The sequence below is a fragment of the Canis lupus genome, chromosome 23, assembly GCF_011100685.1.
Source record: "Canis lupus familiaris isolate Mischka breed German Shepherd chromosome 23, alternate assembly UU_Cfam_GSD_1.0, whole genome shotgun sequence".
Lineage (NCBI taxonomy): Eukaryota > Metazoa > Chordata > Mammalia > Carnivora > Canidae > Canis > Canis lupus.
The window spans coordinates 36,309,495-36,327,400 of record NC_049244.1 but is presented as its reverse complement, the minus strand read 5'-3'; the positions used below and the strand labels follow the sequence as shown (position 1 = coordinate 36,327,400).

Genomic DNA, 17,906 nt, shown 5'->3' with positions numbered 1-17,906 from the left:
TGTCAACCAAAAATTGTGTTTGTTGAAAACGGTCCCTGGAAGATTCCCAGTATAGCTCCACATTGGAGTTCAACATGCCATCCCTCCCAACGTCCCACAGAGCGGATATCTTCCAACACAGATGCAGTCTCTCATCAGTGACAACCCAGGTGAAGCAGCCGCCTTGACCTTAGAGGCCATGGGATGTAGAAGTACCTGTCTTTATACACTGGAATCACATGAAAGTGCTCACGCTCTGAGGGGAAGCAAGAACTAAAGCCTCCTGAGATGTTCTGTTTAGATGCTTGAGGACACAAGCAGTTGAATAAATGGCCAGCAGTAGCTATGGCAATAAAGATATTTTAGCAGTTCACATAATAAAGTCTAGAGAGAGCCTGTACTAGGTTATTGCAGCGACTTAATGAGACCAAGTCTCTGGGTTGTCCTTCCCTGCGGCAGTTCTCTAGGCCTTCCCTTCGTGGTCACAGGAGGGCTGTGGCAGGCCCAGGTGTCACATCTCGACACCACAGCATCCAGGCCAGGAAAGGGCAGTAAAAGGACTGCTGTTATGGCATTTTCAAAATCTTTCCCATGGGCCTCCAGGCACTGCCTCTTGGATCTTATTGGTCAGGACTGGGTCACATAATCGTGCTGACCAATCAGGGGCAAAGGAAGTGGCCTGCCTCGGTGGCTGTGATGCTATGGTTTCTATCTGGATCTGTGCCCCTTGTCTCTGAAGCCAAATGAAATCAGGTTTGGTGGTTTTTTGGGTTTTTTTTGGTTTTATATTTTGGTCAAGATTTACTTATTTTAGAGAGAATGTGTGTGTGTGAGTGGGGGAAGAGGCAGAAAGGGAGAGAAGCAGACTCCCTGCTGAGCATGGAGCCCCACGTGGGGCTTGATTTCAATACCTTGAGATCATGACCTGAGCCAAAAATCAAGAGTCCAAGGCTTAATGGACTGAGCCACCCAGGTGTCCCCAAAATCAGGTTTCTTAGCAAGGAGAAAGGGGAGTTGCCGCGCTGCAGGAAGGACCAGCAGATTCTTTGCCACATCACACTCCCTCTGGAACATCTGCTCATGGAAGACAGTGAGCTTAAATCATTTCATTTTGGCTATATTTTATTTTACACTTAAATTATTATTTTACTGATTTAGTGAGGCCAGCACGTGTAAGAGAATTCACATGAGCTAAAAGCCTGTGGGATGAAGCTTCACTGTCTTAATTTTAGAGTTGATAGCTCCAGATGTCTGCATCTGGCTTCACCCCCACCTCTGGGCATCTAGTACTCTTTAGTTCTTCTGGCCTGATTGGATTCTAGCTCTGCCCATTGACCTTGAGGCCCTGGGAACCCACCCATTCCCCTGGGGCCGGGACCCTCTTTGTTTGGACCTCTGGGCAGGCTCTCTGCTCCAGCCACATGCTGTGACATGCACACTCATGGATCACAGGAGCCTATAAGAGACATCAGCCAAAGTGTGTCCCAGATAAATACATTACTTCTTCAGAAATCTTAGAAGCATATTAATGCCTTTGCTGGTTTTTAAATTCATACATAGTAAAGTAAATCAACAAGTCTTGACTTTGTGGGAGGGGGCCTGATGCAGGTCAGCTGGAGTGTTTGTAAGACCTGGTGGGCTGCTTCAACTGCCCCAACCCAGGCCTGAGTTGGCCAGAAATCTGTGATTTTTGTACTGTGCAGGGGTGGATGCACTCAAATAGCAGCTTCACTTGTCCCGTTCCTGCAGGAACTCAAGAATTTGCCATGGACATTGGTGTCTTTACGCAGGGTTGGCACATACGAATCCTGTTCCCTAACTCCGCGATGGAAAAGTTTCACCCTCCTGTGAAGGCAGCGTAAGAGATGTAGTCCTAATGTGTCTCTTTAGTTCATCTTCACAGCCTCTGTGGATGAGCTTGGGTTAGCCTCATTCTATAGAAAACGGAAGGGGGCTTGTTCAAGGTTGCAGAGTTTATAAGTGCCAAGCCTTTTCCATTGCAGAGGTCCCCCAACTGCAAGCACAGGCAACCTCAGTTCAAGGCTAGATGAAGTGCCCCACGCCCTTCACTGTTTGCACATATTCTCATGTGCAGGAGAAATGCATGGGCTTTAGTGGGGACACGGGCAGGGAATGATCTGATAGTCCTGCTAGTGGATTCTGAAGCAGTAACTAAAAGAAGAAACAAAATAAGGTTTGTCCGTTTAAGAATCCCGGGGACTGTGGTATTTCGGTGCACTGCCCACTCTTTGGGCCTAATTTCCAACCAACACAAAAGCACCTATGCATAACATTAAATATATGTGGGATGAACTTGGTTAAAAATTTTAATTAATCACATCCCTAAACCCAGGTCTGTTCTGATTTCATAGATCACTGCCCAGATTTGCAGTTATCTGCTCATGACTCTGGCAGTCTGCTTATAGCTCAATAAAGAAGGGAAGATGAGCTGCTTGGCTTATCGTTTCTGGAGGAAATTCTATTACATGAAATGGGAAAGGATCACTCTGGACGTGGTTGTGTTGTGCCCAATGAAATTCCCAAGTGAACGCGTGTTCTTGAGCAGCAAGCCTCCTGCCTGTTTGTTCCCTGCTGTGGCTCACTGGGCCTCCACTGGTTGGTTCTGCCTTCGTGGAGAGCATGGACAGCTTCCTACCTTTCCACGCATTTTGGGATCTTCTTGTCACCTCCTGTTGCCTTGAGGAACTTGATGGCAGCTTATTTTCTTTTTTAGTGAAGGAGCAAGCAAGCTAAACAAAGTTGCCTTGTTTGTTAGAAGTTTTTTTTATTTGAATTTAAGGCTGGCCCTAAAATTCCATTCAAGGGTACTTAGGATGGAATGGAAAGCAGTTAGATGGAGCAGACCCAGGGAGGGAGTTGGAAGGTAAGTGATGAGGCTGATGAAACAGGTCATAGGCAGACTATAAGGCACATGCATGCTACACTGAGTTTCATTACCCACAATGCAGCTGGGTGCCAGGGGAAGCAGGAACCATATATGCAGTTAAAAGATCCATTGGGGGGATCCCTGGGTGGCGCAGCGGTTTGGCGCCTGCCTTTGGCCCAGGGCGCGATCCTGGAGACCCGGGATCGAATCCCACGTCAGGCTCCCGGTGCATGGAGCCTGCTTCTCCCTCTGCCTGTGTCTCTGCGCGCCTCTCTCTCTCTCTCTGTGACTATCATAAATAAAAAAAAAAAAAAAAAAAAAAAGATCCATTGGGCAACTGAGCAGAGATGGGCAGAGGAGGTGACACTGGGGGCAGGTTAGGAGTTCAGTCAGGTCCAACTGAGAAATAATGAGTCCCAATCCAAGGCAGGGATTGTGGAGTTTGAGAGAGGGATGGATAATAAAGATATTGCAAAGGTGGAACTGACAGGCTGTCAAGGCAAGGGAGAGAGAAGAGCCCAGATGGCTGCCAGTTTTGTTCTTTGAGCACAAGAAGGGCCATGGTGCCATCCCCTGCCATCATTATGGACAGCTCTGCATTTTTCTGCCATACAGGGAATCTCCGAGGTCTGTAGAGGTTGTGGGACTGCTTTTCCAACACTAACTGTGGCTCATTGCCCACTGCTGACTGGAGCAGGGCCCTGGACATGAACCCTGGCTTTGGCAGGGGCAGAGGCAGGGAATGGACAGAGGAATCAAATGCTGCCTCTAAGGTGCAAATCAGGATCCTGCCTGGAGCCCAGCCAAGGCAGCAGACACAATTTATGGGGTGAGAGCACAATTCAAGTCCAGAAGAGAGCTGATGCTCCAGATAAGGAGACAAATCTGCATCAGGTAAAGCAAATAGGAAAAGCCAAGAAGTGTTAGGTATTGGAAGCAAGATTGGAGGTGCTTCGGCCTAGACCATGCCAGGGGTGACCAGTGCTCTCTGGCTCTCTTTTTGATCTACCTTTCATTTCTACCTTGTTCCCCAGAGACTAAGGTGAATATTCCGTATCTGTTCCACTCTGTGTTACACCCCGTGAGATCCCTGCCCTCGGGGATTTATAATCTGTTAGGCAAGAAAAGAGTAGGGACTCAATAATATAGACAGAGTGTCACCTTTAAGAGGTCAGAGGATGGGGACACCTGGGTGGCTCAGAGGTTGAGCGTCCACCTTCAGCTCAGGGCATGATCCCGAGATCCTGGGATTGAGTCCCGCATTGGGCTCCCTGTAGGGAGCCTGCTTCTCCCTCTGCCTATGTCTCTGCCTCTCTCTGTGTCTTTCATGCATAAATAAATAAAATCTTAAAAAAAAAAAAGTTCAGAGGATGGAACAGTGACTTCTAGGTGGGCTACTATAGGAAGCTCAGAAGACCCATCAGAGAACAGCAGGTGGTCTCAGCTTGGGGAGGACAAGGAGCATGTGTAGGGAATAGAAAGGGTGATCAGGAAGCAATTAGGAGAGGCCAAGGGGGCTAAAATCTCCAATGTTCTAATGCCAGATGAAGGATGTGGTTGAGCAAATAAATGCCAGTGGAGAACAAATTACTGGAGATTTTATCCCTGGCTTGGAATCAAGGTCCTGGTTTGTTTTTTTGTTTTTTAGATTTTATTTATTTGACAGAGAATGAGCATACAAGCAGGGAGAGCCTGTGGGTGAGGGAGAAGGAGAAGCAGCGAGAAGGAGGGAGAGGGAGAAGCAGGCTCCCTGCAGAGTGGGGAACCCAACACGGGGCTCAAATTCAGGACCCTGGGGTCATGACCTGAGCCAAAGGCAGATGCTTAACTGACTGAGCCACCCAGGTGCCCCAAGGCCCAGGTTTTATACAGTGTTTGGTGCATGGTAGACACTCAGTAGTTTATCACAGTGACTTAACCCAAACTTTAGGACTAATCTGTTTAGCATATTGAGAAAGGGTTAGATTGGGGCGAAAGTGGTGGGGGAAGATGATTCCAGAGTTTCTCTCACCAGATGTGGAAGCTATCAGTGGGGCGGGGGGATGTCCAGCCCACATCAGTGGCCCCTCTCCCGGAACAACATTGTACACTGGTGTGATGAGCCTCACTGACCATGTCTGTACCATAGGACTGTGTCCAGACTGAGCTGTGGCACTACCCTGTCCCTTGTCCACCTTGAGATCTCATGTTCAGCTCTTCCTTTACTCTATGTGATGGCCTGGTGGCCTTCTGATGATTCCATGCTCCTTTACTGCTTTGCCTTTGGTGGGGAAGGGGACTAGGATGACCAGAGTTCATTTCTCTTGTTTGCAGTTTTTAAAAATCCTAACTTATACAATATGATAATAAAATCTGGTAGTAGGGTGAGTCTCAGTGATGGAAAGTGAAGACTTCATGTGGGGAATATTGGTCATACTTGGAGGTTCACTATATTGCGGGGGACATGAAGAAGAGACGTCATAGCTAATTGGCATGTTTTGATTGAAAGTGACTAGAAAAATAGTGGAATCTTCTTCAGACAAAGGGTTGGGGCAGCTGGAAGCAGGTGTGGGAGATTGAGATTTCTGTTTTGAGGGCAAGGAAAGGAGCAGGTATTTCCAGAGAACTTTCTCCTCTGCCAGCCACTGTTCTAAGTGCTCTGCGTGGGTCAACTCTGATTAACCTTTGTAACAATCTGAGGAGGTGTGTGTAATTATCCCCATTTTCCAGATGGGTCACTGAAGCTCAGAGTGGTTGATTAATTCACTGGAGTAGGCACAAGGCTATTCTCCAGATATTTCTGTGTCCTGAAGGTGGAGAGCTAGAGTTGGACTATATTTTCTAACTCACTGAAGTTGGGTGAGGTTGTTAGCAGTGACATGTGCCAGTTCGAGCCAGCTATACAATATAGTTGCTGGTGAAGAACGTTCTGGGTCCCTTTTATTTCCCTCTGCTACAAACTGACCATATTCCAGGTAGTGGCTACTCCATCAGCTTGAGTCCTGGACTGAGGGAGAAAGAGAACAGAGCCCCAACCAGCATGGGATGTTCACATAAATAGGAGTAGGAAACAAACTTTTATTGTTTTAAGTCCCTGTGATTTGGGGATTGTCAGTGTACCTCATCTGGACTCTCCAGACTGATAAACTCAAGGTCACTCAGGAAGTCTTGTTGGATGGCTTTCAATCCAAGTTTGTGTGCCTTGTTTTCAAGCCAATGCCAGGTGGACATCCCTGGACCTGTCGGGGCCCATAAGCAAGGTCAGGGCTAGAGCTGTAGATTTGGTATCATCTGTACAGCATGGCAGGGAGTAGAGAGAAAGGCATAGGGATTTGATCTGCGGGCTTTAGGATGCAGCTTCCTTCCCTCGTGTTCTTTCTCTCCCGAGGGTTTGTGGTCGGCAGCACATGTCCTGCTGCTAAGTAGGACATCCCTACTGCCTGCGGAATCTGGTGGTTGAGAGACTTTGGCTTGAGTTTGTTGACAGCTGCACACTCATAACATTGCTAAAAACTTCATAAACTCTGAAGCCTGGAAATAGCCCAAGTGATTTGAGGTTTTGCTCACTTGTAAATGTTTGAGTATTGTGTCCACAAATTGCAATTTGAGTAACTCAATTTTGAGGCACAGCTGTTATTTGGAAAAGGCCCATCTAGGAACACAAACTCCTTGCAAAATGATTGTGCTTCATTTTTGTCAAGTATCAGAAAACCATTAAACTGCCAAGCCATATGGCAAATGCCCACTCAAAGCAGAGTGCAACAGCACACCATAATGAATCTGTTTTTTTTGGGGGGGGGAAGGAGATAGGACAGAGGAGCCTGGTTTTTGTGATCTACAGAAAAGCTCAGATTCACTGCTGCACATTTTAGCCTTCTAGAGTCCTGAGTAAGGATTTTTCCTCCCATGAAAAATTCATATAAAAAATTAAGTTATGGTAGATTTTTTTTCCTAAGGTGTATTTTCCCTTTCAACCAATACCCATTTGAGTTTCTGCATATAAAACAGGTTTAACTGGGGCAGTAGAAACTTCTAAAAGTTGACACACTTTTTCATTTCTTTATACACTAGTTCAATAAACATTCATTAGGTATCAGTCTATCAGTTAGAATTAGGTTTAGCTGCATATAACTGAAAAATAGAAAATGATGGTGACTTAGAAGATTATTTCTCCCCCAGGATAGAGAAACCTAGGCAGCTTGGGACTGGTATGGTAGCTTCCTGGTCGTTAAGGTCCCGGCTTTCTCTTGGCTTATTCTCTGCCAAACTCGGAGTTGGTCCAGTATAGCTACCATGCTCCAGCCTTCACATTCTAGACAGCAGGACTGCAGAAGAGAAGCACAAACCTTTCCCATTTCAAGAGGGTTCTGGAAGTATCACACGGCATTTCTGTTCCCAGATCTTTGGCCAGACCTTAGGCACATGGATGGCCTTACCCTACTGCAGAGACTGGGGAATGTGGTAACCTGCCAGCTAAAGACAGAGACTGTTACTAAAGAGAAAAGGGCAGAAATGGATATTGGGAGGTTCCCAGCAGACTCTGTCCCACCTGGGCTCCTCATGGTTTGTTCTTCCTGCCAGACTATAACCTTCTTGAGCATAGGGGCCAGGTTTGATTTAGCCCTGTGCCTCGAAGACACTGGTGGGTTGTGATTTTATTTATCTGCTACTTCGCACTCCTCACAGGAGATGCCAGGCACTTCTTCTCATCTTCTGTTCCCTCTCCTACCTTTTCTGTTCCTTCAATGTGACCTGGAGCATATTTACTCATCAGATGTTATTTCTACCAGCATGACACTAAACTACCCATTTCTCACGATCGAGTCTTAACTCCAGGGACAAGTGATGCTCAGAGCTGAGTTGTTACACTTGGAGCTAGGTGGAAGACAAAGCAGCAGTGTGTGTGGGTGGCCTCCTCGGGAGCGTTCTGCTGTGGGAACAGCTCCCAGGCCAGGCTGGTCTGGAAGAGATGCCTTATAGGCAGGTGGGTGCTGACGTGGTTCCCAAGGCTGCCAGGTGTGATCACGGGTGACTGCAGGAACAGTGAACAAGCAGGTGGAGGTGGGGATGGTGAGTTCTGCTTTAAACATAATGAAAGGAAAGAGGAGCTAAAATTTCTGGAGAACCCCCTATGGGCCAAGTACTGTGCTCCGTGGGGCAACTCCGGTAACCCCCACGCCTGACCTAGGAGGTAGGTGATTTACCTCTGTCTTGCGTGTGGCTCGCTGAGGCTCAGAGACGTTGATTAGGCTCTTGACCAGAACGCAGGCCCGGACCCTTTCCTTCTAAGCCTGTTTAAAGAACCAGCACCGAGGTGTGTAAAGTTTAGCACCACGCCTAGCCTTTCACTCGGTAAACCCAGTAGCTGTGGCTCCCTTCCACCTTCGTGCAGCAATCGGAATTCACCCCAACTCCTGAGTGTGGGGTTGCAAGAGACCTCATTCCTTCCGTTCCTCGTGCTCCTTCAGATCTTTTGAAAGTTCTCAAAACCGAAGAGCCAGGCTGCTTGCTTTCCTGGGAGTCTCATAATTAGGACGAGTGCTTAATTGGCATGTTTGTTTCCGTGGAGAGGTGGCTGGCGGAGGATCCTTGCAGGGACAGAGAAGGCTCGCTTTGCTTTTGTTCCTCGCAGCACCGTGTGCCCATAGCAACGGCGGGTGAATCCAACAAAGTTGAAAAGAAAAAGTGCCCAGAGTTCGCGTGAAGGTTGATTGCCCTGGAGAAGTTGACATGCCCGTGCAGATGGAAATGATTTCCCTAGGTCCTGAAAAATGTGCTCGTCAACCCCAGAAATACAAACCGCATCTCTTGTTTTCTTTAAGATGAGGAGTCCGGTCAAGAGGTCTGTGTAATGAAAGATGTTTGTAGAATCCATTTCCATTCTGCCTGAAGCCATCTGCTTTATGTCTATAATAAACAGGGATGTTTGCAGCCACTTTCCCGGGCCGGGTCCTGTTAGAGGCGCTCACCGCAGGGAAAGGTAAATTGACTGCCTCCCAAGCGATGAGCATTAGCACATTGCATCTGCAGCGACGGCACTTAACCTTCCTGGCTCGCCTTTCCTTTCTGTGTCTCAGTGATGGCCTGTGACAAATGGGCCGAAGGGTGCACACTTAGTTAGAATTTGGTGCATGCGGGGCATCGGCTGGCATCACGTTGCTGGGTGATTGGAGTGAAATGTAGGCAGCAGGAAAGGCCGTCCTGGGGGCAGGGGTGCTGCGGAATTGCCTGCCCTTCCCCAGGGTCCTGGAAGTAGCCACCCCGGGGCTTCCCGGACGCACTCTCCGGGGAGCACCTGAGAGCTGTTTCTGAAACAGAAATAGGAGTAAGACACACCCTCGTTTACAATCTTCAGAGGTTTCTCATTGCCTGAGGAATAAAATCAAGTCTCAGGAGACCCCCTAGGGGCCTGCAGGATCCTTACACCCTCTGCAGCCTGGATCCTGAGTCACCCACACCGCGTGGCTGTGCTTTTTTAGTTCATCACCCACCCTAGTGGTGGTTTCTGGGCCTTTGCCATGCTGGTCCCTCTGCCTGATGCCCCCTTCAGTACCCTCATCGCTGGCTCAGTTCTTCACTTTCCTTGCCCCCGGCTTGAGGTCACTGGAGAGAGCCTGCCCCCACATAGGTGAGTGTATTCGTTTCCTATGGCTGCTACAACAAATTGCCATTAATTGCTAGTTTAAAGCAACACGGTTTTATTTTCTTACAGTTCTAGAAGCAGAAGTCTGAAAGCAAGGTGTCAGAAGGGGCTGCATTCCCTCTGAAGCTCTGGGGGAGAATCTGTTCCCTTGCCAATTCCAGCTTCTGGAGGCCACTTGCACTGCTTGGTGCACAGCCCCTTCCTCTTTCAAAGTCAGCAGCATAGAACCTTCCTTTCTGATTGTCACTTTGGCCCTTCCATCTTTCTATATCTGACCCCCCCCCTTCCTCCTCCTTATTTACCCTCATGATAAAACTGGGTCCACCTGGATAATCCAGGCAAACCTCCCTCTTTCAAGATCCCGAGTTTAATCACACCAGCAAAGCCTCTCCCTGTCAAAGCAGCAGCTGGTGGCTTCCAGCTCTCCAGAGCAGAGGGATGGATGCCCTTGGTGCCAGCAGGCAGGAAGTCGGTGTATCCCTGCCGATGGGATCCTGACTGACGAAGGCACCCCAGGGCAGGAATGTCTTGTTTGACTTAGGTGTTCAGCGGAAGTGGGATGTTGGCAAGGGGTCTCAAGTGCCTCTTGGAAGCCAGAAAGGTCAGTTTCGATCTGTGGAAGGCCCAGTGCATTGGGCCTTGTCTCTGGTTTAATGATAAATTCCGAGAAGGCCACGTATGCCTCCTTCTCAACTTGTTAAGTCCTTCAGCAGCAATTATTGCTCACTCTGTGGGCCACTACCCCCGCCCCCCGCGCCCCCAGTTAAATGCTTATTGATGAGAAGCCTTTCCTGATAGCAAAAGTCTCCCACACTTGCTTTGTCTCACTAGATAGTGCTAGATGGCAGGGCAGATGAGTCACTCGCGTGCATCTGTCCTCGTGTCTGACGAGAGAGACCTGCACTCAAATCAGAGCCTGGTTTATTCTCCTGGTGGCCCCTGGAGTTAGTCCATTCTAAGGCCGACACTGTATCTCTCTGGGTTTGGGTTTGAGAGGGTGTTTAGTTGAGGCAAGAGTATACAAGTGAGGCAGGAACCCCGATATCATTCCTGAGCCTGGAAACAAGCTCTCATTGCCTCCTCCCGCCGCGGCTGCGGTTGTCAGGCTAAGCCACTCTGGAGCAGTGTGGCTCGGTGGGCTGCTGGCAAGGAAAGAAAAGACAGACACCTATTAAATGTCACTTCTTCCCAACATCACAATTCATTGCTGTTGATGCCACCATTCAAACAAATGATCTAATTTACAGTTTCTGGGAACTTTTGAAAAACGAATCAAAACCCCAGGTTACCTAAGATGCTGCAGTTACATGTTTTAATGGCTCTACAAAATTATATTTTGTCAAAATGAAATAGAACTTTGAAAGGCTTCATAATAGTTGTGAACAACAGCCAGCCTCTTCAGATACACTCATCACAAGGCTGCTCTTGTGAATAGCTAAGCATACTCTGCAAATAATATCTCATTAAACCATCCAACCTCCCTGGGAAGAAGCTAGCAGCAGTAGCTTGCAGACCGCTTTCTTCTCACGCAGTAGGGGGTGTTCCTGCTGCCTTAAAGGAAGCTTGAAGAAACCATAGCCCCCCCTAGGTTGAGAGGTTTTTTATCTATATGCTCTACCTCAGAATACATCCAGAACAACTTCTCTATATTAGGAGGGTGCATTAGGCCTTTCCCCTACCAGGACACATGTCCCCTCTGCAGCTAGCCAGTACCCTTTTTAGTCTTCACTGAGCCCTATTCTGGGCCAGGCACTGTGCTTGAAGCTGGGATCTAGAGATGAAGGAAACACCACTCCTGTTCCCAATGAGCTTGTTGTCTGGTGGGTAGGAAAGAAACAAAAGCAATTTTTTCAATAGGATGTGCTATATGATTTACTGAGGGTAGGACATAGATCAGCTGACCTGAGCTAGCTGTCAGAAAAGCCACCTCGGCAGCCTTGTACACAGTCAGCTCCATGTCTCCATGTATCCCCAACTCTGTGGCAGACCCTGTACATGAGCTAATCCTATTTCCAATTCCCTTTTCCTTGCTGCTTCCCACGGGAGAGCATGTAAAGCTACATACTTGCTTTTCCTGCCTCTCTGGCAGCAAGAGGAGCCATGTGTGATCTAGTTGGGGCGAATAAGAAGCAAAATCTACAGGGTGGTTCTGAAAAAGCCCTTCTGTTTTGGATTAAGAGGGACAACCAGTCTAGTAGAGCTCTTTGCTCCTTCTTGCCTTGTACATTTTCATGATGGCTGCAGCTACAGCAGCAATCTTGTGACCATGAGGGAAAAGCTGAGAGAATTGCAGGTCCTTGTTGAGCCAGTGACCTAATAGCAGCTGCCTACTTAGACTTCTTGTCATGCGAGAAACAAATAACCTCTGTTTGTTCAAGCCACTAAAGTTTTAGGCTTCTGGGACTTGTAGCCAAATGCATCCCTAACTGATACAGGCACCTAGCAGGCAGTCAAAAAATAGTGATTGAAGTCACAAATAATGTGATTACCCGAGTTGAATCTTAACAGATTGGGGTGTGCTGGGGATATTTTAGTTGGAGGAAAGTGAAATAACATGTACAAAGGCTTGAAGCAAGAAGCCATGAGGAGCTTACAAAGAAACCACTGACAAGTACTTCAGTGTTGCTAGAGTATAAAGTTTGAGGCAGGCAGTGGTTGGATGTAAGTCCCAGCCTTTGTAGCATTTGGCTAAAAGTCCCAGAAGCCTAACTTCAGTGGCTTAAACAAATAGAGGATATTTGTTTCTTGCATGACAAAGAGTCTAAAAGTAGGCAGCTGCATTGGATTTGGAGAAGCAGACGACAAAGGCCAGATTAAAACAGTTTCCTTAGATAAAAAGAGTTCAGGTTCCAGTGAATGAGAACTCTCCACATTTACCCCTGCAACTGCAGAATTACAGCGAAAGACACCATAGCTAGAATGAAAGGAAGAAAGTGAATGCGTTTTCCCTGTTGGCCACCATATTAGTTACCCCCTTGCCACTTAACAAATTAACCCAAAATTTAGCAGGTTAAAATATTACACATTTATTATCTCATAGTTTCTGTGGGTCAGGCTCAGAGTCTCTCAAAAGGCTGCGATGAAGATGCTCACAGGCCTGCAGCCTCATCTGAACATTTGATTGGGGAATGACCCACTTGCACATTCACTAATGTGCTTGTTAGCAAGATTTAATTCCTTACAGGCTCTTGGCACCAGAGGTCTCCTTTAGTTCCTTGCCCCGTGGGTCTCCCTGTGAGGCAACTCACAACAAGATAGCTGGCTTCATCAGGGTGAGCAAGCAGGAAAAAAGGAGGGAAGCCAGAGAACTTTCTGTAACCTCTCCAAAGTAAAAGTCCGCTCTTTTCCTGTATTCTATTTAGTTACTAGGCCCAGCCCACACTCAAGGGGAGGGGACTGCAGGTGAGTACTAGGTGATGAGGATCACCGGAGGCCACCTCCTCTCTCCCTTCCACCCTCCCCCTCCTCCCTTGTCATGGTCAGCAGCTGCAGCACCCATTTCATTATGGGCATGATCATCACCACAGCCACAGTAATCTACTAAACGCTTCTTCTACACCAGACTTCCCATACATAGCTCATTTATCCTCACAACTACCCTGTAAGGGGAAATATTATCCTCATCTTGCATGTGAGGGGACTGCAGCTCACAGAGGGACCGATTTGCTCTACATCACACAGCTAGTAAGAGGTAAAACTAGGAGTCAGAAAAGGGCCTAACTCTCCAGTGGAGCTTCTCACTCCAGAAGGCAGCATCTCAGAGGCAGGAGAGCCATGTCTGCCAGTGTGCCCTGGAGTGTGCTGTTTTCTGCTTCCCTTTAATCTCACCCTGGCCCTGAAATCCCCTGTGTGGAGACAAGAGGGTGGACCAGACCCTCAAAATGCTTCTGCCCTAGATAAAGGACAATAGGTAAAATCTTTAAAAATAAATGAAAATAAAAGTGCCGGTCTACTCTGGGACCTAGTAAGTTTCACTTGGACTATCAGAGATGATGTATGGGAGTCTTCCATACTTCCTTTTGTTTCCAAGGTGACCCATCAGAGCCCAGGGAGGGTATAGAAGTTACAGGAAGAACAGTCTCTGCAGTCAGGTGTCTGGTTCCAGTCCTGCAGCTTCTAAGGGTCCCTGGGCTGGGTAGGTGATCACTCAGGGTTGTTGAAAGGATTCAGTGAAACAAGGGAGATACTGTGACATAGTGTTGAACACAGGTAAATCCTCCATAAATGTTATTACTGCCCCTTCAGTCACCTTATAAGTGAGAAATGAGAATAGCCTCTGTATGCTTTAGGGACACTGATCTGGATGGTGGTCTGGTGCCAACTCTGACCTGAGTTTCTGTCCCCATGAAGGCAGGGTGGCCACTACCGTGGGCGTGGATGTGCCCGACAAGATGAAGAGCCGAATCCCAGTGGTTCTCCTGGCCTGTGGCTCCTTCAATCCCATTACCAACATGCACCTGCGCTTGTTTGAGGTGGCCAGAGACCACCTACACCAAACAGGTCAGTTGGGGGTGCCAGGGCCAATGTACAAACTGATGGATTGGGCCCCTTGGGGTTCTTCTGGCTGTTGTCATCATCACTATGATTAAAACTGCTTAGTTTATAAATTCACAGAATAACTGGTGGCATGCATTCCTCCATCATATTGAGAGCTAACCACACCCCTTAGCCCTGTGACCTGTGTACAAGTCATATTCCTGGCCAAAAAGCTGAACATTTCCCAGGGTCCACCATCCCCTGCCACCTCATGTTGCCTATGAAGGCTAAAAAGACACTGGGCACTTTACAGAAACTGCATCTCTAGGCATTCATCCTAATGCTCCCAGGAAGCAGTTACCTGCACAGCCAGATGAATAGGTAGCATGTGCCTTGCTCCTCTTGTTGATGTTTATGAGAGCCCTTGCTGCTCTTCAGTGGGTAAGCAAACACACTGTAATGGGAATTTTGACATTTTCTCCTTTGAATAGATCTTAGACAATTACAAATTAACAATCTTGCATATAGGGCATTTCCAATCCAGATGAGATGGCTTGGCCAGAAATATTTAATCAGCTGGGAATATTTAATCTAGAAATGTTTCATCTCTTTGACTTTCCATTTCATTATTTAGAGAGTAAAATGGCATTTGGAATCTGCATAATTATTTCTAAAGGATGTAAGTCCTTTATATGGTCATGTCAGATATATATGAAACTATTTATATATGTATACTTTGTGTTCATATATGTATTTTTATATTAAAAAATATTTGCCTTTAAGGGCATTGTTGTTAAACCAGAATCCATTCCTATTTATTTTTAATGTAGAAAAAGAAGTATTTGAGCAACATGCAGATCATTTCTTCAAAGAAATTATGTACAGTGTTAGTTTATTTTAAAGGAAATGTCTTTGTACCACAGAATTTTTTTTAATAATAAATTTTTTATTGGTGTTCAATTTGCCAACATACAGAATAACACCCAGTGCTCATCCTGTCAAGTGTCCCCCTCAGTGCCCGTCACCCATTCACCCCCACCCCCCGTCCTCCTCCCCTTCCACCACCCCTAGTTCTTTTCCAGAGTTAGGAGTCTATATGTTCTGTCTCCCTTTCTGATATTTCCTACCCATTTCTTCTCCCTTCCCTTCTCTTCCCTTTCACTATTATTTATATTCCCCAAATGAATGAGAACATATAATGTTTGTCCTTCTCCGATTGACTCATTTCACTCAGCATAATACCCTCCAGTTCCAGAAGTTTTTTTATTCAAAAGATGAAAGTTGGTTAAGTATCTGACTCTTGATTTAGCTCAGGTCATGTCCTCTTGGGTTGATCGAGCTCCACATCGGACTTTGCATTCAGCAGGGAGTCTGGTTGAGATTCTCTCTCTACTTCTGCTCCTTCCCCAACTTGTGCACACGCTCTCTCAAAAAAACAAAAAAAAAGTGAATGTGGGTATCTATCCTTAATAAATATGTAGCTCTTACAAAGGAATAAAAACATCCAAACAATCCAGTGAACATTAGTAGCACTATACCAAAAAAGAAATAGAAGTGACCAACAAACTTGGGAAAAGATGCTCAGTGTCACTGATAATCAATGAAAAAACATGGTAAACACCACAAAGTTATAAAGCACCATGAGGACAGCTACTGTGGTTGCTTGGTCGTCACAGAATTGCTGCCATCTATCAGTAGGCTTATAGTCAGTGCTCAATAAATATCTGTTGTAGTAGCAAATAGCTTTAGTCTGTGTGATTGGCAAAGATTAAAGACTGACAAAATTTGGTACTGGCAGGATAGGAAGGGAAACAGACACTCATCCATTGGTAGTGATAGGATAAATGATAAAACATTTTTGGAGGGCAATTTGGTGTTCTGTGACAAAAAATTTAAAGTCTGTACTCATACCCATAATGAGGAGAAAAATCAATCAATTGAAACTGAAACAGAACTCACACAGATGTTAGAATTAGTAGATTGCATTAAAACAGTTACTATAATTATGTGCCATATGCTCAAAAAGTAGAGACCTGGAAAACATAAAAAGGTTTCAAAACAAATATTAGATGAAAACTACAATACATGGGATAAAAAATATACTGGAAAGGATTAACAGATTAGATATTGCAGAAGAATAGGTTAGTAGACTTAAAATTAGAACAGTAGAAATGACCTAAAATGAAACACTGAGGGGAAAAAATGGAATTCTAAAAAAAAAAAAAAAAAAGAATATAAATAAGATGTCACGTAACTTTAAAGAATCTTGACATAATTGGAATTGTAATCATAGAAGGAAAAATAGAGGAAAAACAGGAAATAACTGAAAAATTAACAGATTTGATGAAAACAGATTTTATCAAGTAGCTCAACAAATTCTAAACGTAAGAAACATGAAGAAAACAATACTGAGGTATATGATAACAAAATTTCTCAAAACCAATAAAAAATCTTAAAGGACAGTACATTTTCCATTACTGAATTCATCAAAAGGGAATTTAGTGGAACAGCATCTTTAAAGTACTGAAAGAAAAAAAACTGTCAACCTAGGATTCTGTATCCAGTAAATATACATCTTTCAGAAGCAAAGGAAAAAAAACTTTTTAGCTTTAACAAACAAAGATTTCACCATCAGATTTTCACTACTGAAATGCTAAAATCCTTTAGGAAGAAGGAAATGATACCAAATGGAAATATGGATCTACACAAAGGAATCCAGGGTACTGATAACCACATGGGCAATTACGCATGTTTTTCTCTAATTATTTAAACTTCTTTAAAAGATAATTATTTAAACAAAAATAATAGGAATGTATTGTGGGGTTTATAAAATGTCAAAGTAAAATATATGACAAGTATATAAGACATAAAATATATATAAGACATAAAATATGATATGATTCCATTCTTCTAGGGAAAAATGGAAGATGACTATTGTAAGAGTCTTATATGTGAAATGGTATACTATCACCTAAAAGTAGATTGTGACAAGTTAAAGATACATAAATATAAAGTGATTTATAACATGTATATATAAAGATTATATATATATACACACACACCTCTTTCCCTCTTTATATATATATATATATATAATATATGTTATAAACCCTAATACAACCACTAAGAAAAAAAGATAAAGCTAATAAGCATACAAAGGAGATAAAATAGAATATACTAAGTTAATTTGAAAGAGGAAAGGGGACCGAAGAATAGGTGGGACAAATAGAAAGCAAATAACAAAATGACAGACTTAGATCTAACCATATCAATAATCACATAATATATAAGTACAGTTGATCCTTGAACAACACAGATTTGAACTATGTAGGTTCACTTGTACAGATTTTTTTCAATGAATACAGTACAATTCTGGGAATGTATTTTATGATTTTCTTCATAACATTTTTTTCTCTAGCTTGCTTTGTTGTAAGAATATGATATATAATTCCTACAACATATGTGTTAATGATTACTTATGTTATCATTAAGGCTTCTGGTCAGCAGTAGGCTATTAGTAGTTAAGTGTGAGGGAGTCAAGTGTTATTTGTGGATTTTCAACTGCATGAGGGGTTGGCACCCCTAATGGTCAATTGTAGCCTAACTATTCCTACTATAGGGCAGACACTGTCCGATTGGATGAAATAAGCAACACCCAAGTACAATTATATGATGCCTACAAGAAAAACAGTAAATATAAAGACACAAATAGGTTCAAAATAAAAGGATGGAAAACTACTCCATGCTAACGCTCATTAAAAGAAAGCTGAAATGGCTATAGTAATATCAGAAAGGAGATTTCAGAGGAAAGAATATTACCTGGGATAAAGAAAGTCACTTCATAGTTATAAAAAAGGCCAATATTTAAGAGGAAATAAATATTTTAAGGTTTATGATTATTATATCAATAAGAAAAATAGATAAATCTGCAATTACAGTCAG

The 17,906-nt window shown here is 44.6% G+C and overlaps 1 protein-coding gene across 11 annotated transcripts in view; it reads left to right on the top strand.

The window, feature by feature from the left end:
- The window catches only part of NMNAT3 (nicotinamide nucleotide adenylyltransferase 3), a 114,524-nt gene that overhangs the window by 36,188 nt on the left and 60,430 nt on the right, over positions 1 to 17,906 (top strand). For 5 of the 11 annotated variants that reach the window (XM_038571048.1, XM_038571046.1, XM_038571045.1 and 2 more), the window contains exons 1-2: positions 644 to 732; positions 13,839 to 13,988. In XM_038571048.1, coding sequence (XP_038426976.1) covers positions 723 to 732; positions 13,839 to 13,988 — 160 coding nt within the window. In that variant the 5' untranslated portion in view covers positions 644 to 722. Of the gene's footprint in view, positions 1 to 643; positions 733 to 13,838; positions 13,989 to 17,906 lie in introns of those variants that run through there. The other 6 variants (XM_038571040.1, XM_038571043.1, XM_038571047.1 and 3 more) reach the window with 3 other exon arrangements.